This window comes from Lampetra fluviatilis, chromosome 29 (genome assembly GCF_964198595.1).
Source record: "Lampetra fluviatilis chromosome 29, kcLamFluv1.1, whole genome shotgun sequence".
NCBI lineage: Eukaryota > Metazoa > Chordata > Hyperoartia > Petromyzontiformes > Petromyzontidae > Lampetra > Lampetra fluviatilis.
Window position 1 is genome coordinate 7,063,717 of NC_136303.1, and position 19,734 is coordinate 7,083,450.

General features: G+C 44.5%; 1 protein-coding gene across 1 annotated transcript; it reads right to left on the reverse strand.

The window, feature by feature from the left end:
* Window positions 1–2,784: 2,784 nt before the first annotated feature.
* On the reverse strand, window positions 2,785–11,309 carry LOC144942891 (uncharacterized). The gene is made up of 11 exons (XM_078869892.1): window positions 11,232–11,309; window positions 9,645–9,733; window positions 8,935–9,019; window positions 8,424–8,511; window positions 7,644–7,956; window positions 6,954–6,957; window positions 6,785–6,922; window positions 5,856–5,944; window positions 4,759–4,822; window positions 3,896–3,983; window positions 2,785–3,311 (listed from the first exon to the last, which is right to left on the reverse strand). Exons 1-11 carry the CDS (start codon window positions 11,295–11,297, stop codon window positions 2,785–2,787), a joined length of 1,551 nt encoding a protein of 516 aa, XP_078726018.1. The 5' UTR covers window positions 11,298–11,309.
* Between the last annotated feature and the right edge of the window lie 8,425 nt (window positions 11,310–19,734).

The following is a 19,734-nucleotide window of genomic DNA, read 5'->3' on the forward strand; positions in this document are numbered from 1 at the left end:
GGTAACGTCACCGCGACTTCGAATGGCGGCTGTTGTTGTGAAAGTTGAGAGTGGGTGTGGGCTTGTAATCGGTGAGTGCGTGTTGATTGAAGATGTTTCTGGTGGAGCAATAAGCTAACTGTGCAAACCTCGGATTAGCACAGTTGGCTATGTATGGTGCAAAAGAAGTTCAACATACATGCAAACTTAGTTTATACTCTTAGTTTTTTTCGTTAAAGTCACGTAGGTAAAAAATTAAATTAAAATGAATAAAAGAAATAAAATATTAAATCACGACGTTTCAGAGGCAACACAAGTCTCTGTCATCAGGTGGGACCGTCACAGCTAGATTTACTGTATCAAGTGAGGCAAAAAATTTCAAGATACAAGTTCTTAAATACAAGTTAAGGGGGGGGAGGAGCTTATCTGAGTGTAGTAGCCAATGAATGGAACGTATTGGGGGGGGGCGGGGCTAAAAGAGAACAACAGGTCACATGCTAAAGGTGCACATGATGCTAGAAGAGAACGACAATGCACATGTTTTATTTTATTTCTATTATTACTTTTATTAATTTTATTTTTTACCTACGGGACTTTACCGAAAAAACCTAAGAGTATGAATCCTTGCAGTCACGAAAGCTTCAAATCTAAAACTTAGTTTAATTTGACATCAACTTGAACACCTTTGCCAAGAGCACTGGCCTACAAAGGAAAAATAATATACATGGTGGCCCAAAAGTGAGGTCACATAGGGTGATTATATTTATTAAAACAAATCACAGTGTTATGTAATTTATTTCAACAAATCTTCAAACTGTTTTCGCTGCGACGTCTGGATAAAGGGCTATGCAGTGCTGGATAGAGGCTGATCCTTTCCAATTGTGTCACAGAGTTGTACCGTTAATCACAACGCTCATCAATGCGGGTATTTGGTGACCAGGGGCCTACCCAGGAATGGTTTAGATATTGACTTGCTGCTGCTGCAGGTGTTAGCCGTGACCGGAAATCCAATTCGGGTTGTTTGTTCAGTTCATAGTGCAGTGCAGAGCAGAAGGTAATGTAAACTTTAAATAAGCATGCTCAGGCAGCAAGAATGTGGACACATTTGCTCGTGGGAATATTGCAACGAAATATTACACATCGCATCACATCTTACGTTCTGTACCAAACTGCAGATTTTACGTTAATATATTTCATTGTGAATAACATCGTTGTTCTACGAGTGTCTTCTGTTAACACCGCATCACACCATTGATAAGGTTTGCGTTTTACATTTAATTGGTTGTTTAGCAGTTCTCTCTGTCTATAAACACATCATTGCATATGGCACTGCATGTCTGTGTCCAAATATAGTTTTTACTTTTTAACATTCCAGTAGTCGGTGCTTGATTGGTTTATATGTAGTCCTCTATTTGAATGTGCATTATATTAGTCTATGAATAAATAACAGATTGGTGTACAATACACGAACATATTTATATTTGCTGTACAGACAAAACAACAATAAGAGATGCAACAAGACTTGATATTTTGTCATTTTATTTACACATTTCCTCCAAAGTCACAATATTTACAACAATAATAATCAAGATCTTGTCGCTGGTTGTTGGGCATGTCGTCGTCCACAGCCATCGCAGTCGTGGTGGCGCTAAACCCCCTCACACTGGGGGCACGTGGTCCAGCCGCACGCACCACACCTGAGGGACAAGGGGAAATTATCCTATTTAACTTTTTGTTATTTTACCAGGTAAGGCCCACTGAGCTATATAGCTCTTTATTCGGAGGCGACCTGGCGATCACAAATGATAGCTCAACGAAGTGGCTCATCATCGTGCTCAAAGTTCAAAGTTCATTTATTAGGTATAGCCCTGTGAGCCATTCGACTCTTGAATCGGGTGCAACCGCAACAAACAAAAAACAAAAACATGAACAAGAAAACATCTTAAAGTGACTATGTGCAAACAGAAAATCCAAAAAAAGACAGCAAAATATAGCAGAAAAAGCATCGTACACCAACGCTTTTTACAAAAATCCCAGTGGGATGCAAGTCAAACAACAACAACCACAAGACAACTTAGATTAAGGCCATCAGTCTAACTCTGTACTACAACAAACAAACATGGTTTGTATGGATATTTATAGCAGCCAATAATCAAAGCGCATGTTAATGCCAAAAGTGGAGGGAAAAACTGGAGGACCCGGACAAAAATCCACGCGGCCACAGGGAGAACATGCAAATTCCACATATACAGGCGTCAGGTGGCGATCGAACCCACAAACTCCTGGATACCAGGCGAGGCAGATAACATCTCAACAAATAACTGGTGCCAACTTTTTTCACTTCTCGGTGAAAAGGCGCCTTAAACGCAAGGGGACAAGCATTGTGCAAAAATTAAATGAATTAGAATATTGTATTGCACAGAGGCCTTTGTTCTTCTTGTGAACGGGCGACCGACCTGCCAGATACGTCAAAACAATTCATGCGGCCGAACTTAGCGTAATCGCCAGAGAGATCCCGGCATGTAAAGCCAGGGCTTTAGTGATGCTGGCTCCGTTTCTCAAGGCCCAGACGGTCGCAACCACTTCACACCGAGATCCAGCACTGGACTGACACCCGGCGTGTCTTACCAGTGCCCGCTAAGTTACCATCACCCATGTTTTTTATATCATGAGCCCCCAGAAAAAAGTTTAGGCAACTGAAAAATACGTGTATATTCATTACATTCCCATGAAGAGCCCTCTCCACCCGATGAAGAAAAATGCATAGAGCCATGGGGCAGGCCCGGGGGAGGAGGTGAAGGATTCTCACCGGGTAAGGTGGAACGCCACATGAGGAACGCCGGCTCGGTGACACTGCAGCGCAGTGTGACCGAGCGAATGATGCCGCCAGCCGTGTCCAGCCGGGAGAGCAGTCAGCCGCTGCTGCTCCCACTGGTGGCATGCTGGCCTCCTGCCGAACCAGCCTGGTGGCACTGTTGCCGCTGGTGGTGGCGGCGGTGGTGGCGGCGATGGTTGCACGGGTGTCCGTGTTGGTGGCGGTGGTGGCGGTGGCAGTGATGACCGGGGTGGCAGTGCTCTCCGGCGTCGCAGTGGTCTTCGTTGTGGTGGTGGTGGTAGCGGTGCTCCCGGGGGTGTCAGTGGTAGTGGCCGTGTTGGTGGTGGTGGTGGCGGTGGCAGTGATGACCGGGGTGGCAGGGCTCGCCGGCGTGGCGGTGGTGGTAGCGGAGGTGATGGTGATGGTGGCGGTGGTAGCGGTGGAGGTGATGGTGATGGTGGCGGCACTGGAGTTGGCGGCAGTGGTCTAGGCGTGGTGGTGGCAGCGGCAGTGCCATCTGTGAACAAACAAACAAAAAGACAAATACATCCAGAGATCTCCATCGTGTGCTGCGAGGTGTCTCCAAAACCCATAAAAAATAACTACACTTTATGTTTGACCAGATGAGGCCCACTGAGCTACATCGCTTCTTTTCAGAAGCAATCTGGTCACAAATGACAGCTCAACCACGTGGCTTATCACGTGGGAATGAAGCCAGGCGAGAGCGAGGTGTCCGGTTGACTCGGAGCTCAGGGCGCTGAGCTGGTACCACTGAGATGCTGGGTTTGAACCTTGAGTCGACACCTGTGATTAAACCGGGTTATCAGGTGTAGCGAGTGGGGACTTAAGATGACCGCTTAAAAAACAACATTACGTAATATTTTGTTCTATACTTAATTTGGCCAAAATTCCAGATTGCATAATTTTAGATGTCAGTTTTACTACTTGCAGTGAGTATTACTGAGAGCAAAGCGAGTGGAAAAAGAAGGTTTGAAAATGTTATCGAGTGACATCCGTTTTGTTTTATTTCAGAAATTGTGACGTAAGTTGCACGAAGGAAAAGGGACGGACGGAGGGCTGAGTACAAGGGCTGCCATTCACCTGCTTTGGTGGGATTAGCGGATCCCAGAGGAGACAGCCGAGTTGCGCTGTTTATAACCTCAGCGGAGCTCCTGGAGAAACACCAATCCTGTGGAGGAGGCGGGAGATGGTGATGGGTGAAATTCAGATACACATACAAACACAGGCCCATGCATCTATGTATGCATGCGAGTCAGAAAAACAAGCATGAGTACACGTGCATACACATACAGATGAGAAGCAGCAGTATGTATTCACATGCAGACAGTTGCTCCATTTGATAGCAAGAACAAATGTGCCCAAACAACTGAGACAACGGCCCCCTGTATATTCCGAACAGACTGTTGGTGCAAGTCCTGTTGACGAGCACCTATGAAGGCGCTCGCTAACAATTGTGCCCAAAACCAATTTCACACAGGCGCACACGCATGCTTACACACACACAGGCACAAAGATACAGTGTTGCCCAATTAGCAACGTAGACTTATGGGTAAGTGCTGCTGGCCAGGCGGCTCAGGAGTCAAGAGCACTGTGTTCGCCCCAATGGGATAGTGGGTTTCCAATCCAGGCAGCCGCCAGTGACTAAACTGGGTAGTGAGCTGATGGTCTCATGGAATTCCCATGGGAGACTCGCTCTCAACTGAGCAGCCATCGCATACAAACCAGACACCGGATTCACGAGCTGATGTGCAGTTCTAAGCGTGCGCACACACTATACAAAACTATTTATTTTACCAGGTCAGGCCCACTGAGCTATGTAGCTCTTTTTGAGAAGCGACCTGGCCACAAATGTGACTGCCAGGTGCACTAAAGAGACAACAAACTTGAGAAGGACTGAGCTTGAGTTGGACGCGATGCCATCCTGGCCAGTGGGAGAAGCTTACCTGGAACCTTTTAAGATATTCATTGTCAGCCAGCCGGAGGAAAGATGCCTTAGTGATGAAAGGGCTGGGAAGGGAACACAGTAACAGAGCGCATAAGGCTATCATTAATACTCCAATTAGCATGGTTGGCTACATATGGTGCGAAATAGGTTTAAAATAATACAATACTGCCATCAAACGATATAACCGTGTGCTATAACAATGGATAAAAAAACATGTATTGGTTGTTAAAATAAATTGTCATTATAAACAAATGTAATATTTAAAAATACTTTTTTTTAAACACGCTTTAATGAAATGTACTGTCCGAGCTGCCCCTCCCCCTGCCTCCTTCCCCCTGCCCCCTTCCCCCATCGCCCCTCCCCTCCTTCCACATCCCCCGCCCCTGGGCGTGGTTCCCCGAGGCTTGCCGTGACGTAAGGGACCGTGGTAATTTACAGGCAACGTCCGTTGAGCGTGGACAATTACAGCCGTTAAAATTATCGTTTAAAAAAAAAAATCTTTTTTTTCTATGATAGAATATAGTATTGCCATCAGTATGACATACCTATACGAAGTTTGCAGTCGATAGCACATTGGGAAGTGTGTAAAAATTGAGTTACAATATTTATTTTTTGAGGTTACAACAGACGAAGTGAGTTAAATAAAACTGTGTAAAAATCTGAACCATCCTGTTCATTGCTGAGAAAAGTGTGCTTGGGGCAGACACATCAGTGGAAGTGATGATGGCCAGTGGATGAGACTGATGATGTGAAAATGAAGCCAGCGGGAAAATGAAATAACACGTTCGAGAGTACGGCCACGGAGGAGGTGGAGCAATACGATCAGTTCACATTGAGATGGATTGTGGGATCGAAGAACCAAAAGGCAATATGGATGGCAGGAGTAGACCTTCATCCGGCAGTGGATAGAACGTAACAGATGATGATGATGGCAAGGTATAAAAATTTTAAAAAATGGCAGCAATTTATCTACATAGGTTTTTTTGCATTTACTATTTCTACGCATTCAAATAATGATATATGGCTGTGAGCTGAAATCTCTACTTCGTTAGAGGATGAAAGTGAATGTTTCCACCAGGTTTATTGAGAACTCACTTCAGAGGTTTCACTGTCTTTCTGGCCCCGCTGCCACAGGGCCTCGCGATCCCCGTCCCCACTTCCTCCACTCCATTTTCGCCTTTTGCCTGCAAACAAAAGTCATCAATTTATTTCACGCACAGCCCCATTGTCATCCACGGCTGGATGAAGGCCTCCTCCACGCCATGTCAGTAATAAAGGGGATTGCATGACGATACAATACTACCACACTGTTCAGTGAGGGTTGTTGGATGGAGGAAAGGACCGGCTAGCACGGTTGGCTAAGTACGGTGCGAAAGAAGTTCAACATCCATATCACTCGACACCGATGTTAGCCGTGATAAGTGATTGAACTCGGGTCGCCGAATTGATAGCACGGTGAGGAAACCGCTGCACCACTGCTCCCCCCAATACATATTTAACGCTGACAACTACGAACAAACGTACTGTAAATGAATCAAACGTATGCAAAATAAAACTTCACAGCTACGTAGTTCACATGAATACATTGCAACGGTTCATTGCTAAAACACGTCCCCTTCACTACCCAAAAACGAAAAACATTTTTTCCTTTTGTTTTACCAAGTAAGGCCCACTGAGCTATGTAGCTCTTGTTCAGAAGCGACCTTGCCACAAATGATAGCTCAACCAAGTGGCTTATCACGTGTAAACGTATAGCAGACAAATACTCTGAACCCACACACGCATCTACAACAACAAGTCAACTGTTCACGTCTACAAAAGTAACTTCATTTTTAACTGGACTAATTGGCGTTTACACGAATAAAAGTTACTTGTAAAACTAAAAATATAGCTCAACGAAGTTGCTTATAGCGTGGAAATGTATAGCAGCTAAGGGGCCGTCCATAAATGACGTCACGTGACTTTGGACGATTTTTCCCCCCCCCCACCCATCGTCACACGGCGTCACAAAAAGTCAGACTCACCCTCAAATATGATGGTGGTAGCGGTGCTCCCGGGGGTGTCAGTGGTAGTGGCCGTGTTGGTGGCGGTGGTGACGGTGGCAGTGATGACCAGCGTGGCGGGGGTGGCGGTGCCAGTGATGTCCAGGGTGGCATTTCTCGCTGGCCTAACAGCGGTGTCCGTCGTGGTGGCGGTGCTGGCAGGGGTGATGGTGATGGTGGAGGTGGGGGTGATGGTGATGGTGGAGGTGGGGGTGATGGTGATGGTGGCGGTGGGGGTGATGGTGATGGTGGCGGTGCTCGCAGGGGTGATGGTGGCGGTGGTAGCGGTGGTGATGGTGATGGTGGCGGTGGGGGTGATGGTGGCGGTGCTCGCAGGAGTGATGGTGATGGTGGCGGTGGGGGTGATGGTGATGGTGGCGGTGGGGGTGATGGTGGCGGTGGAGGTGATGGTGATGGTGGTAGCAGGGGTGATGGTGATGGTGGCGGTGGGGGTGATGGTGGCGGTGGCGGTGGGGGTGATGGTGATGGTGGCGATGCTCGCAGGGGTGATGGTGGCGGTGGTAGCGGGGGTGATGGTGATGTTGGCGGTGGGGGTGATGGTGATGGTGGCGGTGGGGGTGATGGTGATGGTGGCGGTGGGGGTGATGGTGATGGTGGCAGTGCTCGCAGGAGTGATGGTGGCGGTGGTAGCGGGGGTGATGGTGATGTTGGCGGTGGGGGTGATGATGATGGTGGCGGTGGGGGTGATGGTGATGGTGGCGGTGGGGGTGATGGTGATGGTGGCAGTGCTCGCAGGGGTGATGGTGGCGGTGGTAGCGGGGGTGATGGTGATGTTGGCGGTGGGGGTGATGGTGGCGGTGGGGGTGATGGTGATGTTGGCGGTGGGAGTGATGGTGATGGTGGCGGTGGGGGTGATGGTGATGGTGGCAGTGTTCGCAGGAGTGATGGTGGCGGTGGTAGCGGGGGTGATGGTGATGGTGGCGGTGGTAGCGGGAGTGATGGTGATGGTGGCGGTGATGGTGATGGTGGCGGTGGGGGTGATGGTGATGGTGGTGGTGGGGGTGATGGTGGCGGTGGGGGTGATGGTGATGGTGTCGGTGATGGTGATGGTGGCGGTGCTCGCAGGGGTGATGGTGGTGGCACTGGAGTTGGTGGCAGTGCTCTAGGCGTGGTGGTGGCAGCGGCAGTGCCATCTGTGAACAAACAAGCAAAAAGACAAATACATCTATTTTCAGAAGCAATCTGGCCACAAATGACAGCTCAACCACGTGGCTTATCACGTGGGAATGAAGCCAGGCGAGAGCGAGGTGTCCGGTTGACTCGGAGCTCAGGGCGCTGAGCTGGTACCACTGAGATGCTGGGTTTGAACCTTGAGTCGACACCTGTAATTAAACCGGGTTATCAGGTGTAGCGAGTGGTAATATATTGTTCTATATTTAATTTGGCCAAAATTCCAGATTGCATAATTTTAGATGTCAGTTTTACTACTTGCAGTGAGTATTACTGAGAGCAAAGTGAGTGGAAAAAGATAGTTTGAAAATGTTATCGAGTGACATCCGTTTTGTTTTATTTCAGAAATTGTGACGTAAGTTGTGTGACGTAAGTTGCACGAAGGAAAAGGAACGGACGGAGGGCTGTGAGTACAAGGGCGGCCATTCACCTGCTTTGGTGGGATTAGCGGATCCCAGAGTAGACAGCCGACTTGCGCTGTTTATAACCTCAGCGAAGCTCCTGGAGAAACACCAATCCTGTGGAGGAGGTGGGAGATGGTGATGGGTGAAATTCAGATACACATACAAACACAGGCCCATGCATCTACAGTGAGGGAAAAAAGTATTTCATCCCCTGCTGATTTTGTACGTTTTCCCACTGATAAAGAAATGATCAGTCTATAATTTTAATGGTAGGTTAATTTGAACAGTGAGAGAGAATAAAAAAACAACAACATCCAGAAAAACGCATGTCAAAAATGATGTGCAGTTCTACACGTGCGCACACACTATACAAAACTATTTATTTTACCAGGTAAGGCCCACTGAGCTATGTAGCTCTTTTTGAGAAGCGACCTGGCCACAAATGTGACTGCCAGGTGCACTAAAGAGACAACAAACGTGAGGAGGACTGAGCTTGAGTTGGACGCGATGCCATCCTGGCCAGTGGGAGTACCTTACCTGGATCCTTTGAAGATATCCATTGTGTTGGTGGAAGTCAGGACAGTCAGCCAGCCGGAGGAAAGATTCCATAGTGATCAAATTGCTGGGAAGGGAACACAGTAACAGAACGCATAAGGCTATCATTAATACTCCAATTAGCATGGTTGGCTACATACGGTGCGAAATAGGTTTAACATAATACAATACTGCCATCAAACGATATTACCGCGTGCTATAACAATGTAGAAAAAAATATAGTGGTTGTTAAAATTGTCATTATAAACAAAAATCAGAACCATCCTGTTCATTGCTGAGAAAAGTGTGCTTGGCCTAGACAAATCAGTGGAAGTGATGATGGCCAGTGGATGAGACTGATGATGTGAAAATGAAGCCAGCGGGAAAATGAAATAACACGTTCGAGAGTACGGCCACGGAGGAGGTGGAGCAATACGATCAGTTCACATTGAGATGGATTGTGGGATCGAAGAACCAATAAGGCAATATGGATGGCAGGAGTAGACCTTCATCCGGCAGTGGATAGAACGTGACAGATGATGATGATGGCAAGGTATAAAGGTTAAAACAAAATGGCAGCAATTTATCGAAATAGCTTTTCTTGCATTTAGTATTTGTACGCATTCAAATAATGATATATGGCTGTGAGCTGAAATCTCTTCTTCGTTAGAGGATGAAAGTGAATGTTTCCACCAGGTTTATTGAGAACTCACTCCAGAGGTTTCACTGCCTTGCTGGCCCCGCTGCCACAGGGCTTCGCAATCTCCGTCCCCACTTCCTCCACTCCATTTTTGCCTTTTGCCTGCAAACAAAAGTCATCAATTTATTTACGCACAGCCCCATTGTCATCCACGGCTGGATGAAGGCTTCCTCCACGCCATGTCAGTAATAATGGGGATTGCATGACGATACAATACTACCACACTGTTCAGTGAGGGTTGAAGGATGGAGGAAAGGACTGGTTAGCAGGGTTGGCTAAGTACGGTGCAAAAAAAAGTTCAACATACCCACCACCCCCCCTGGTCACACGGCGTCACAAAAAGTCAGACCCCCCCTCAAATATAACGTCAAAAGGCACTACTTCCCCCCCCCCCCAAATAAACATGCTTCAAATCGCTTTAAACTATTGTCATTGTAGTGCGTATTTAATGTGGCGCTGCACTCTGATGTAGGAGAAAACATTTATTAAAAAGTATATTTAATTAAGTAGAACGTGCTGTCTATATTTATTTAAAGTTGCGCCTTTTGATGTGACGTCACATTTCTCACCCCCCCCCCCCCTCGTCACACATTGTCACAAATGTCTGACCCCCCCCCCTAGGTGCGTGACGTCATTTATGGACGGCCCCCAAATACTCTAAAAAGCGTGTTTCTAAATGCTTGTTCTTAAACACGCGTCACCAGTGACGTAACAACCCTCGTCAGTCTGACGGTCCCAACCACGTGACCCAGGCATCTTCTCAACGACCAACGCTCTACTCACCCCGTGCCCGCATCACATCACTGTATCAGAAGCTGAATATTTACGTTCATAAACCCACCCAGGCATCTACAACAAGTCAACTGTTCCCGTCTTCAAAATTAACTATTTTTTAACTGAACTAATGGCCGTTAACATGGATAAAAGTTACTTGTGAAACAAAAAAGGCCAGATACAAATCAATACGTCCTTCCAACCACACATTCATCCTACCCATAGACTGGGATTACAATGCACCGCTGTGGAAACATAAGGGGCCGTCCATAAATGACGTCACGCGATTTTGGACGATTTTTGACCCCCCCCCCTCCCCAATCGTCACACGGCGTCAGACCAACCCTCAAATATGACGTCACAAGGCTCTGCCCCCACCCCCCCAAATTTTTTTAAAACATGCTTCAAATCGCTTTAAACTATTGTCATTGTAGTGCGTATTTAATGTGCCGCTGCATTCTGATGTTGTAGGAGAAAACATTTATTAAAACGTCTATTTAATTAAGTAGAACGTGTTGTCTATATTTATTTAAAGTTGCGCATTTTGATGTGACGTCACATTTCTCACCCCCCCTCCCTCTCATCACACATCGTCACAAATGTCTGACCCACCCCCCCCCTAGGTGCGTGACGTCATTTATGGACGGCCCCCTAAAAGTAAACACCGAGCAAGTTCAAATCCAGGTTATAGAGGTCGGATCATCACGGGGATTGGACCATCGCCTCTCCGCGGTCTAAAGTAAATTGTGTACCACTTTACCGACCAACGGCGAAGCGCTCGCTTGTGTTTATTTGCACCGAGAGTAAGGGGACGGAGGTCACCCACCTTCGCGAATTGTCGACCCAACCAAGAGCGGCGGCCCCATTTCGCGAGACGACGGCGCCACCCCATGGGGAAGTTGGAAAAACGAGAAACTTGAGAAAAAACAAAGTATTTCAATAAGAATGATCGTTAAATATCAGGTTCGTCTCCTTGTTAAATCGGCAACGATGTCTGCGAATTAATATTCAAATCGAGATTTAACTAATTAAGTTTTAGTATCGGTAGATGTTAGCGGAGCGCCGTTGTAAATGCGACTGCTCTCGAATTCTTGAAGCGCCAACTGCCGGAGGGCGGTGACGTCGTCTGTGACGTCACATGCGACGTAACAACCCGCGCAGTCGTGGTGGCCCTAACCACGTGACCCAGGCACCCTCCAATGAACGGCCAACGTTCGACTCGACACGTGCCCGCATCGCATAAATCTTAATCACATTTCTTTCATACCGGAGGAATCCGATGAGCTGTAAAGCTCTTGATTCTGAAGCGACCTCGCCACAAATCATAGCTCAATGCAACGGTTTATCATGTGTAATATTTATTCTTCTTCCACGCGTTTATCCGACTCATGTGAGGTGTTCCGCTATGCTAGCTTTCTCCACGCTGCCCTGTCCTCTGCCATCTCTCTTTCCGCTCCTCGGGCCACCGTGTCCGATCGCACCACATCGCCCCACCTCCACTTATGCCCTTCTTCTTGATATGTGAAATATTTATAGCAGCCAAATAATCCTACAAGGTGGCCCATGAGTGAGGATACACAGGTTTATTTAATTCACTTTAACAGCATTCACACGTTCTAAATCTGCATTAAGTTAATAGTGTGTATATCATTACTACTACCTATGTTTCTTAGTTTTGTTCAGATGACATTACGTGTAATATGTATTTTCTTATTTGTTTCAGGTTATATTAAGTATCATGAATTGAAACAAAACATATCAAATGTTCAAAGATTACACGTGTAATCTTATATTTTTAAACGTCCTAAATTCGTTTAAAAAGATAATTGATGCATGAATTCATGTTAATGTAAGTCAGCTTGAATATTCTTGAAAATAAATTAAATACCCGATGTGATTTGTTAAACTAAATATAACCCGATGTGTCCTGACTTTGGGACCACCCTGTACTGTATTTTTAATCGACTACAGTTTTTGATTTATAATCGATAATCTATTTAAATACAGCAAATATTTTTTCGGTTTGCTTATCGACAACATCTTTAAATGCAGCATACAATAATGGCACGCTTTTATAATTGAAAATGTTTAATACCTGTTGATTTAATGTGTCCTCGATTATCAAACGAATAATTGTATATCTTTGATAATCCAACATAGATTTAGAAGGGTTTTTTTTATATGTGCAACAAACGTGACATTTTTTATTCTCTTAAATTATTTCACGTCGATAATTAACGACAGTAAATTTGTTATTTACGTTAAATACATTATTTAATGTCGGTAATTTATATCAAATAAGTGTAATAAATGGTGAAAATCGAACATATATTTAGAATAAAACGTAGAAACAAAATATGATACCGTACATATACATTGTATAAATAACAAAAACGAAAAGATAAATGTGCATATCACAACACTACAGTACAGCTACAGAACCCATTGGCTGAATATTAAATTCTCCAGTAAGCAAATAAACATAGTGCGTTAAGAAATAATAATAATAAGTAGTAATTTGTGTGTAATGGTCTGCGTGCTGTGTAGAGACAGTACTGTTTAATGTTACAAGTTAATGGGGTCTGAGGGTCCTCGAAAGTCAGGTTGGCCAAACTTTATCGACAGAAGAATAATTGTGGCATCGTTCCACGATCGGGATATTTTAATTTCTCTGCAAACATTCTGATGATCGCTCAGATTCTTGGGCTATGTGCATTTCACATCTAGTACTGTATCTCCACAGTGTGATCATCTCTAAAGTGTAATCATCTCTAAAGTGTGATCATCTTTAAAGTGTAATCATCTCCACAGTGTAATCATCTCCTGTTCAATTACCGTCAGTTACTCTACAATCGATATATAGAGATCATCACAAACAAATATATATGAATCATCTTCATAGTAAGTGGCTAATGTGTGCGTATGTTTTTTTTCATATCATCACGTTCTGACCCCGTGCCCCTACTGGACATCTGTAAACATAGCCGTATAGCTCATCGGATTCCTCCTGTCTAAATAGATATTACGGATTATCATTTAATGGTGACATCGCCGCTCCCCTTTGCAAACTTTGTGCCAAGCATTATTTATGAATTCCATTATTGTACGTTTGCCCACTATTATCCTTCTTTTACATTTATACTCATTCGGGTAAAAGGCACTTTGCAACATTGCCTCCCCGCCCGCCCCCACTACTGTGAAACTACGGCGGACAATACCCGCCTGTGAAACACAGCGCCTGCCTTCGTGATAGCCTCACTCGACTCGATTGGCACAATAACCAACGTGGCACTCATTGCGTCTTTTGATTTGTTTGCGGTGTGTGCTCAGTCACGGCTCCTGATGAAGGCTCGCCGATTGCTTTGGTGATTCCCATCTTCGCCTGCCTCATCGTCCTCGCAGTATTGTCGGTGATGTAGCTCGGTTATCTCAAGAGGTACGGGGCCGTCCATAAATGACGTCATACACCTGGGGGGGGGGAGGGGGGTCAGACATTTGTGACGATGTGTGACGATGGGGGGGGGGGGGGGGATTGAGTAATGTGACGTCACATCAAAATGCGAAACTTTCAATAAATATAAACAATAGAATTGTTATAACAATACTAATTTTGGTTAATTTTCATTATTAACTATTTTATTATTTACTAAGGTCACCTTTTATTTATTCCATGAGGGAGCATTTTGCTTATCCATGGGAGAATGGAGAAGCATACATTTAGTAAAAAAATAGAATGATTGTTATTGAACATTTTGATTTTAATGATTCTACCAGGGCGTTTCATTCTGTGGAATGAATATGTGATTGTTATAATTGTACTCTCCATTTTGCTTCGTTCTACTACAAAGTTTCAAGTATTTTTTATAGTTACAATTACTTTAAATATTTTATAATTATAAGACAATCTCAATATAATATTCTGAACATCTGCAGTTTTAGTTAGACGTTGAATATTTTCAAGTGAATTTTATGCCAAATTTCAGCATTCCAACGCCTCCTTTTTAATACATATTTTCTCCTACAACATCAGAGTGCAGCGCCACATTAAATAAGCACTACAATGACAATAGTTTAAAGCGATTTGAAGCATGTTTTATTGACAAAATGTAAATATGGTTTGGGGGGGGGCAGAGCTTTGTGACGTCATATTTGAGGGGGGTCTGACTTTCTGTGACGCCGTGTGACGAGGGGGGGAGGGGGGGGTCAAATATCGCGTGACGTAATTTATGGACGGCCCCTAATGCAAGAACTGCGTTATGGCAAAAACACGAGTTGTGTGAGAACGCGTTAAAATCCATGTCAACCCCTTATCAGTGCCCTACCTTATAACAGACCAATTCAGACCTTATTGGTCACCCCGTGCCCCTTATACATCTCAACGCTCATCTACAAAATTCCATCACAAGGGAGACACACAAACAAATAGACTAAACATTTTAGTTTTTTTTGCCCGTATTGAAACGGCTGTACGCCGCCGTATGGACCTAAAAACTCAATTTCCCTGTACAAGGATACGGGGTAAACCGTATGGGTTGACAGGTATGGGTTAGTAGTAGGGTTTTACCCTTTCAACTGGTACAAAACTGATACGCACTGTCCTTGAAGTTGATTCAAGGATAGTGCATATCATTATCATTATCAGAGTTGTTTCTTTTTGTTTGCATTTTGACTGCTTGTGTTGTGGTTATTGCAAACATGATCCCTTCTATAAAGGTGTCAGTTTTGTACCAGTTGAAAGGGTAAAAACCTACTACTATATTTTGCCACTGGTAAAGGAGGTCTCATAGGTATGGGTTTACCTCCGTGCTCCATTCGTTGTTTGCGTATTGTTCGGAGGTAATGAGCCGCAGGCAGGGACGTGGTTTCTACCTCGTGGACGCACGAGGAACTGCACAATATCCAGCGCCAAGTGCCGTCATGAGTCTGCGACGTGGCTATCCTACGATGTTAGGGGCCGTCCATAAATGACGTCACGCACCTATGGGGGGGGGGGGGGTGGTCAGATATTTGTGACGATGTGTGACGAGGGGGGGGGGGGGTTGAGAAATGTGACGTCACATTAAAATGCGCAACTTTAAATAAATATAGACAACACTTTCTACTTGATTAAATAGACTTTTTAATAAATGTTTTCTCCTACAACATCAGAGTACGCACTACAATGACGATACTTTAAAGCGATTTGAAGCATGTTTTATTTTCAAAATGGAAATATGGTTTTGGGGATGGGGGCAGAGCTTTGTGACGTCATATTTGAGGGGGGGTCTGACTTTTTGTGACGTCGTGTGACGAGGGGGGGGGGGGGAGTCAAAAATCGTCCAAAATCGCGTGACGTCATTTATGGACGTCCCCTAATATATCGAGATCCGCGATAATCGTATCGTCCGTTTTACAATATATCGTTGCTCATTAATGCTCTTAAAATATTTCATTTCCTTTTAAAGACATTAAATAATACAAACACATTACTTACATTATACATGTTGCGTGGAGTGCAGTACTGGAATTGACAAGGTAGTTATAATTGTCCAACTTAATTTAATAACTTCGTTAATTAATTGTGCGAGTGTGCGCTGTAAGTGCGGTGGATTGTACCAATAAGCAGGATTACGGCGAGCTTATGTTGACTGAGACACTGTCATGCCTGTCAACCCATACGATTCACGTGTTAATTGTACAGGGAAATTGAGTCAAACTAAAATGTTTTGCTTATTTTATTGTGTTTCTCCCTTGTGATGGGACATTGTAGGGTGAACGTTGACATTCATAAGGGGCACGGGGTGACCAATACAGTCTGAATTGATCTGTAATAAGTTAGGGCGCTGATAAGGGGGGGGGGTTGACATGTATGATTATATACAGAGACCCATAGAGATACATAGAGACCCATAGATATACATAGAGACCCATATAGATACATAGATATAGCATAGATGTCAGCCCACACGGCTTACCCGTATTCTTGTACAGGTGAAATTTAGTTTTAAGGTCCATACAGCGTACAGCACAGTAGAGCAAAACAAATAAAATACGGTATCCAGTACGTCTGTGAAATGTTTAAGTGCAACATTGTGGGCAATGGATATCGCGATTATCGTGATATCGTCAACATTGATATCGTACCGTCAAAAAGGGACATCACGGCAACTCTGATACGATGTACTTGCATCGTGTGCATGATTAACGGTGTGTTTTTATATAACTTAATGGGGGGGCATCTATCTGAAACTACATGAAGATTAAAAAAAACCCGTCAAAATACAGACGAGTCGCGGAGTCAGAGAAAGCAGACTCACTTTTCGCACAAAGTTACAGCAGCAGCATTGTTATTATTGTGTCCTGAAAACCGGATTTATAGTAACTAGGTGGGTAAATATACCTCGATTTAAAAAATAATGTGACAGTCGAACACGTGGGGAGCCGTCTAGAGCAGTGGTTCTTAACCTTTACTGCAGCCTTGCAACCACCGTTGGTTCTCAACCGTTAAAGAATGTATAATGTTAATAAATAAATATATTCTTGGGTCTTTCGGTAAAGTCACGTAGATAGGTTCTTTACCGAAAGACCCAAGGCTATGAATTCCTGCAGCCACGAAAGCTTTAAGTCAATAAATACATCGTGTTTGATGAAACAAAGTAGTTGTATTTTTTTATTTAAAGCTTTCGTGACTGCAGGGATTCATATTCTTGGTTCTTTCGGTAAAGTCACGTAGAAGAGAAATAATAAAATAATAAAAATATAAAAAATGAAATTCTCACGACGAGAAAATTTGATGTGGATTTTCACACCCGATGAATGATTGCTTGTGTTGCAGTCGAAACGTCGTGAGAATTTAATTGTTTTATATTTGTATTATTTTATTGTTTCCCTTCGACGTGTTGTACTCACGTGACCGTGCTTAATTTGTGTTTTCGATTATTTACCTTCTCAAAGATTCTGCCCACGTCTCGCACCCCCAGAAAGGGCACCTCGCATCCCCAGGGGGTGCAGCGTTCACCAGAGGTGGGACAAAGTCATTGTTATGCAAGTCCAAGTCGAGTCGCAAGTCATCAAATTCATGACTCGAGTCTGACTCGAGTCCAAGTCACATGACTCGAGTCCACATCTCATAGGTGGGACAAAGTCATTGTTATGCAAGTCCAAGTCGAGTCGCAAGTCATCAAATTCATGACTCGAGTCTGACTCGAGTCCAAGTCACATGACTCGAGTCCACACCTCTGGCGTTCACCCTCTGGGTTAAGAACCACTGCTCTAGACACTACAGCATCCTGCAGCTTCGAAGTCGCATGCAACTCTTTAAGCCTTAAGGACTACTTCCGTGACGTTATTTGTTAAGGGAACCCACCACCGTCTCGTATTCACCACGCAATGCATTGCGGCTCTTGAAATATTGAGAGGGGTTTCTTTCCACCGAATTCGAAAACAAGTGCTTCTCCTTGTTAGTGTGGTTGCCGAGCCCTGCACCACAGTATTGTACTCACATCTAGACCTGTGTAGAGCCCTCTGCGCTCACATCTAGATCTGTGTGGTGCCCTCTAGAGGTCCCAGCCGGACTGTGCTTGTTTAAATATAGAGTGTGTGCTCCTCCATCAGGATGTCGTGTTGTTCGCCCTCAAGCCACATTCTGACAGCTGCCCCGCCCTCCCTCCCTCCCTCCCACCTCCCTCCCTCGCTCCCCGACCCTGCTACGTGCGAGGCACGGCAAGCAGTCCTCCCACTCCTCCTCCGGCGTGAAAACGCACAGTCATGCTGACTTGAAGTGCCTGCATCTTGACGAGCGGAGACACACGCGCACTGGGCTCCTGAGTGAAATCAGGGACACCTGCAGCAGTGCTAACCCCCGTCTGTCATTCGGGGCAGGTCACTCACGCACGTAGGCCAACTTTACTGGCTGCGTTTATGCCCAAGCCGTTGGCGGATTTAATGCCACGCGTTAATGGATAATTATTAGGCGGTTTTTTTTCTTCCAAAGATAAGCAGCGGCAGGCGTACTGTGGAGTTCCTTTTCAGATAAAGATGCGTTGCGTTTATTTGGCGTTGAAGTCGCGCTCTTGTGAACATGTTGGTCGTTGTGTGTCGACCCCGGCAAGTCGTCAACAAAGCTATTTTTCGATTTAAAGCTTTCGTGACTGCAGGGATTCATCTTCTTGGTTCTTTCGGTAAAGTCACGTAGAAGGGAAATAATAAAATAATTAAAATAAAACATAATAAAATAATAAAAATAAAACCTAATTAAATAATTCTCACGACGTTTCGGCCACACCGCAAGCAGCCGTCCTTAGGTGAAGAACAGATCTGTCGGAAAGACAGCGTCTGTCTGAATTATTTTATAATGTTTTATTTTTATTATTTTATTATTTCCCTTCTACGTGATTTTACCGAAAGAACCAAGAAGAAAAAGCTATTTTTGTATTGCTGAAAGCCCGGCGTAAATGTTTTAACGACATCGGTGCCTCGGGCCAATTGCACGCAACAAATTCCCTTTGCTCATCTCGAAGTCAATGTCAATTAAAGGGGGCTTGCATTACCTGTATTATTACTTTTTTATTATTATTTTCACTTCAGGTGTTTGACGCAACTGCCCGCTGACCTTCAAACATTACTTCTTGAAATAGTGAAACTAAATAAACGAAACTTTTTTTATTTAAGCTGGTAAGGCCCCCTGAGCTATATAGACTTTTTTTTCTAGAAGCGACCTGACCACAAATGATAGCACAACGAAGTAGCTTATCGTATGCAAATGTATTGCAGCTAAATACTCTAAACGCGTGTCTCTAAATGTAGAGGTAATAAAAAACGGAGGACCCGGAAAAAAATTCACGCGACCACGGGGAGAACATGCAAACTCTAAATATACAGGCGTCAGGGTCGAACCCACGACCTCCTGTATACTAGATGAGTGAGTTCACATCTCGCCACCGCCCCCCTATTGATCAGCGGTTTTCCTGTTGATCAGTATTTTCTTCTCCACCACAAGTGCACATTTGTGATTCATGAGCACAACTGCGAAGTGAATGATGCCGTGACCACACTTAAATCACCATCTACGCGAGAACATTAGGACATGTCATTGTGGAAAGTTTAGATTTAGTATTTTATTTATTTCAGCAGGAAGAGCCCATTGAGATGTAAGGCTTCATAATATCATGGGCATCCTGTGACTGTACAGATGATATACAATACAGATCTTAGTTAGAATGATGGTTACATGGCTCCGATACAAACAGCGAGTTTAACGTGTTACAGGAATAGGGAACCAGTCGAAAAGGTATCCAAAAGACGTGACCACACTCTTTAACGAACAAAAATAAAGGAAGAGGGGAAAATGT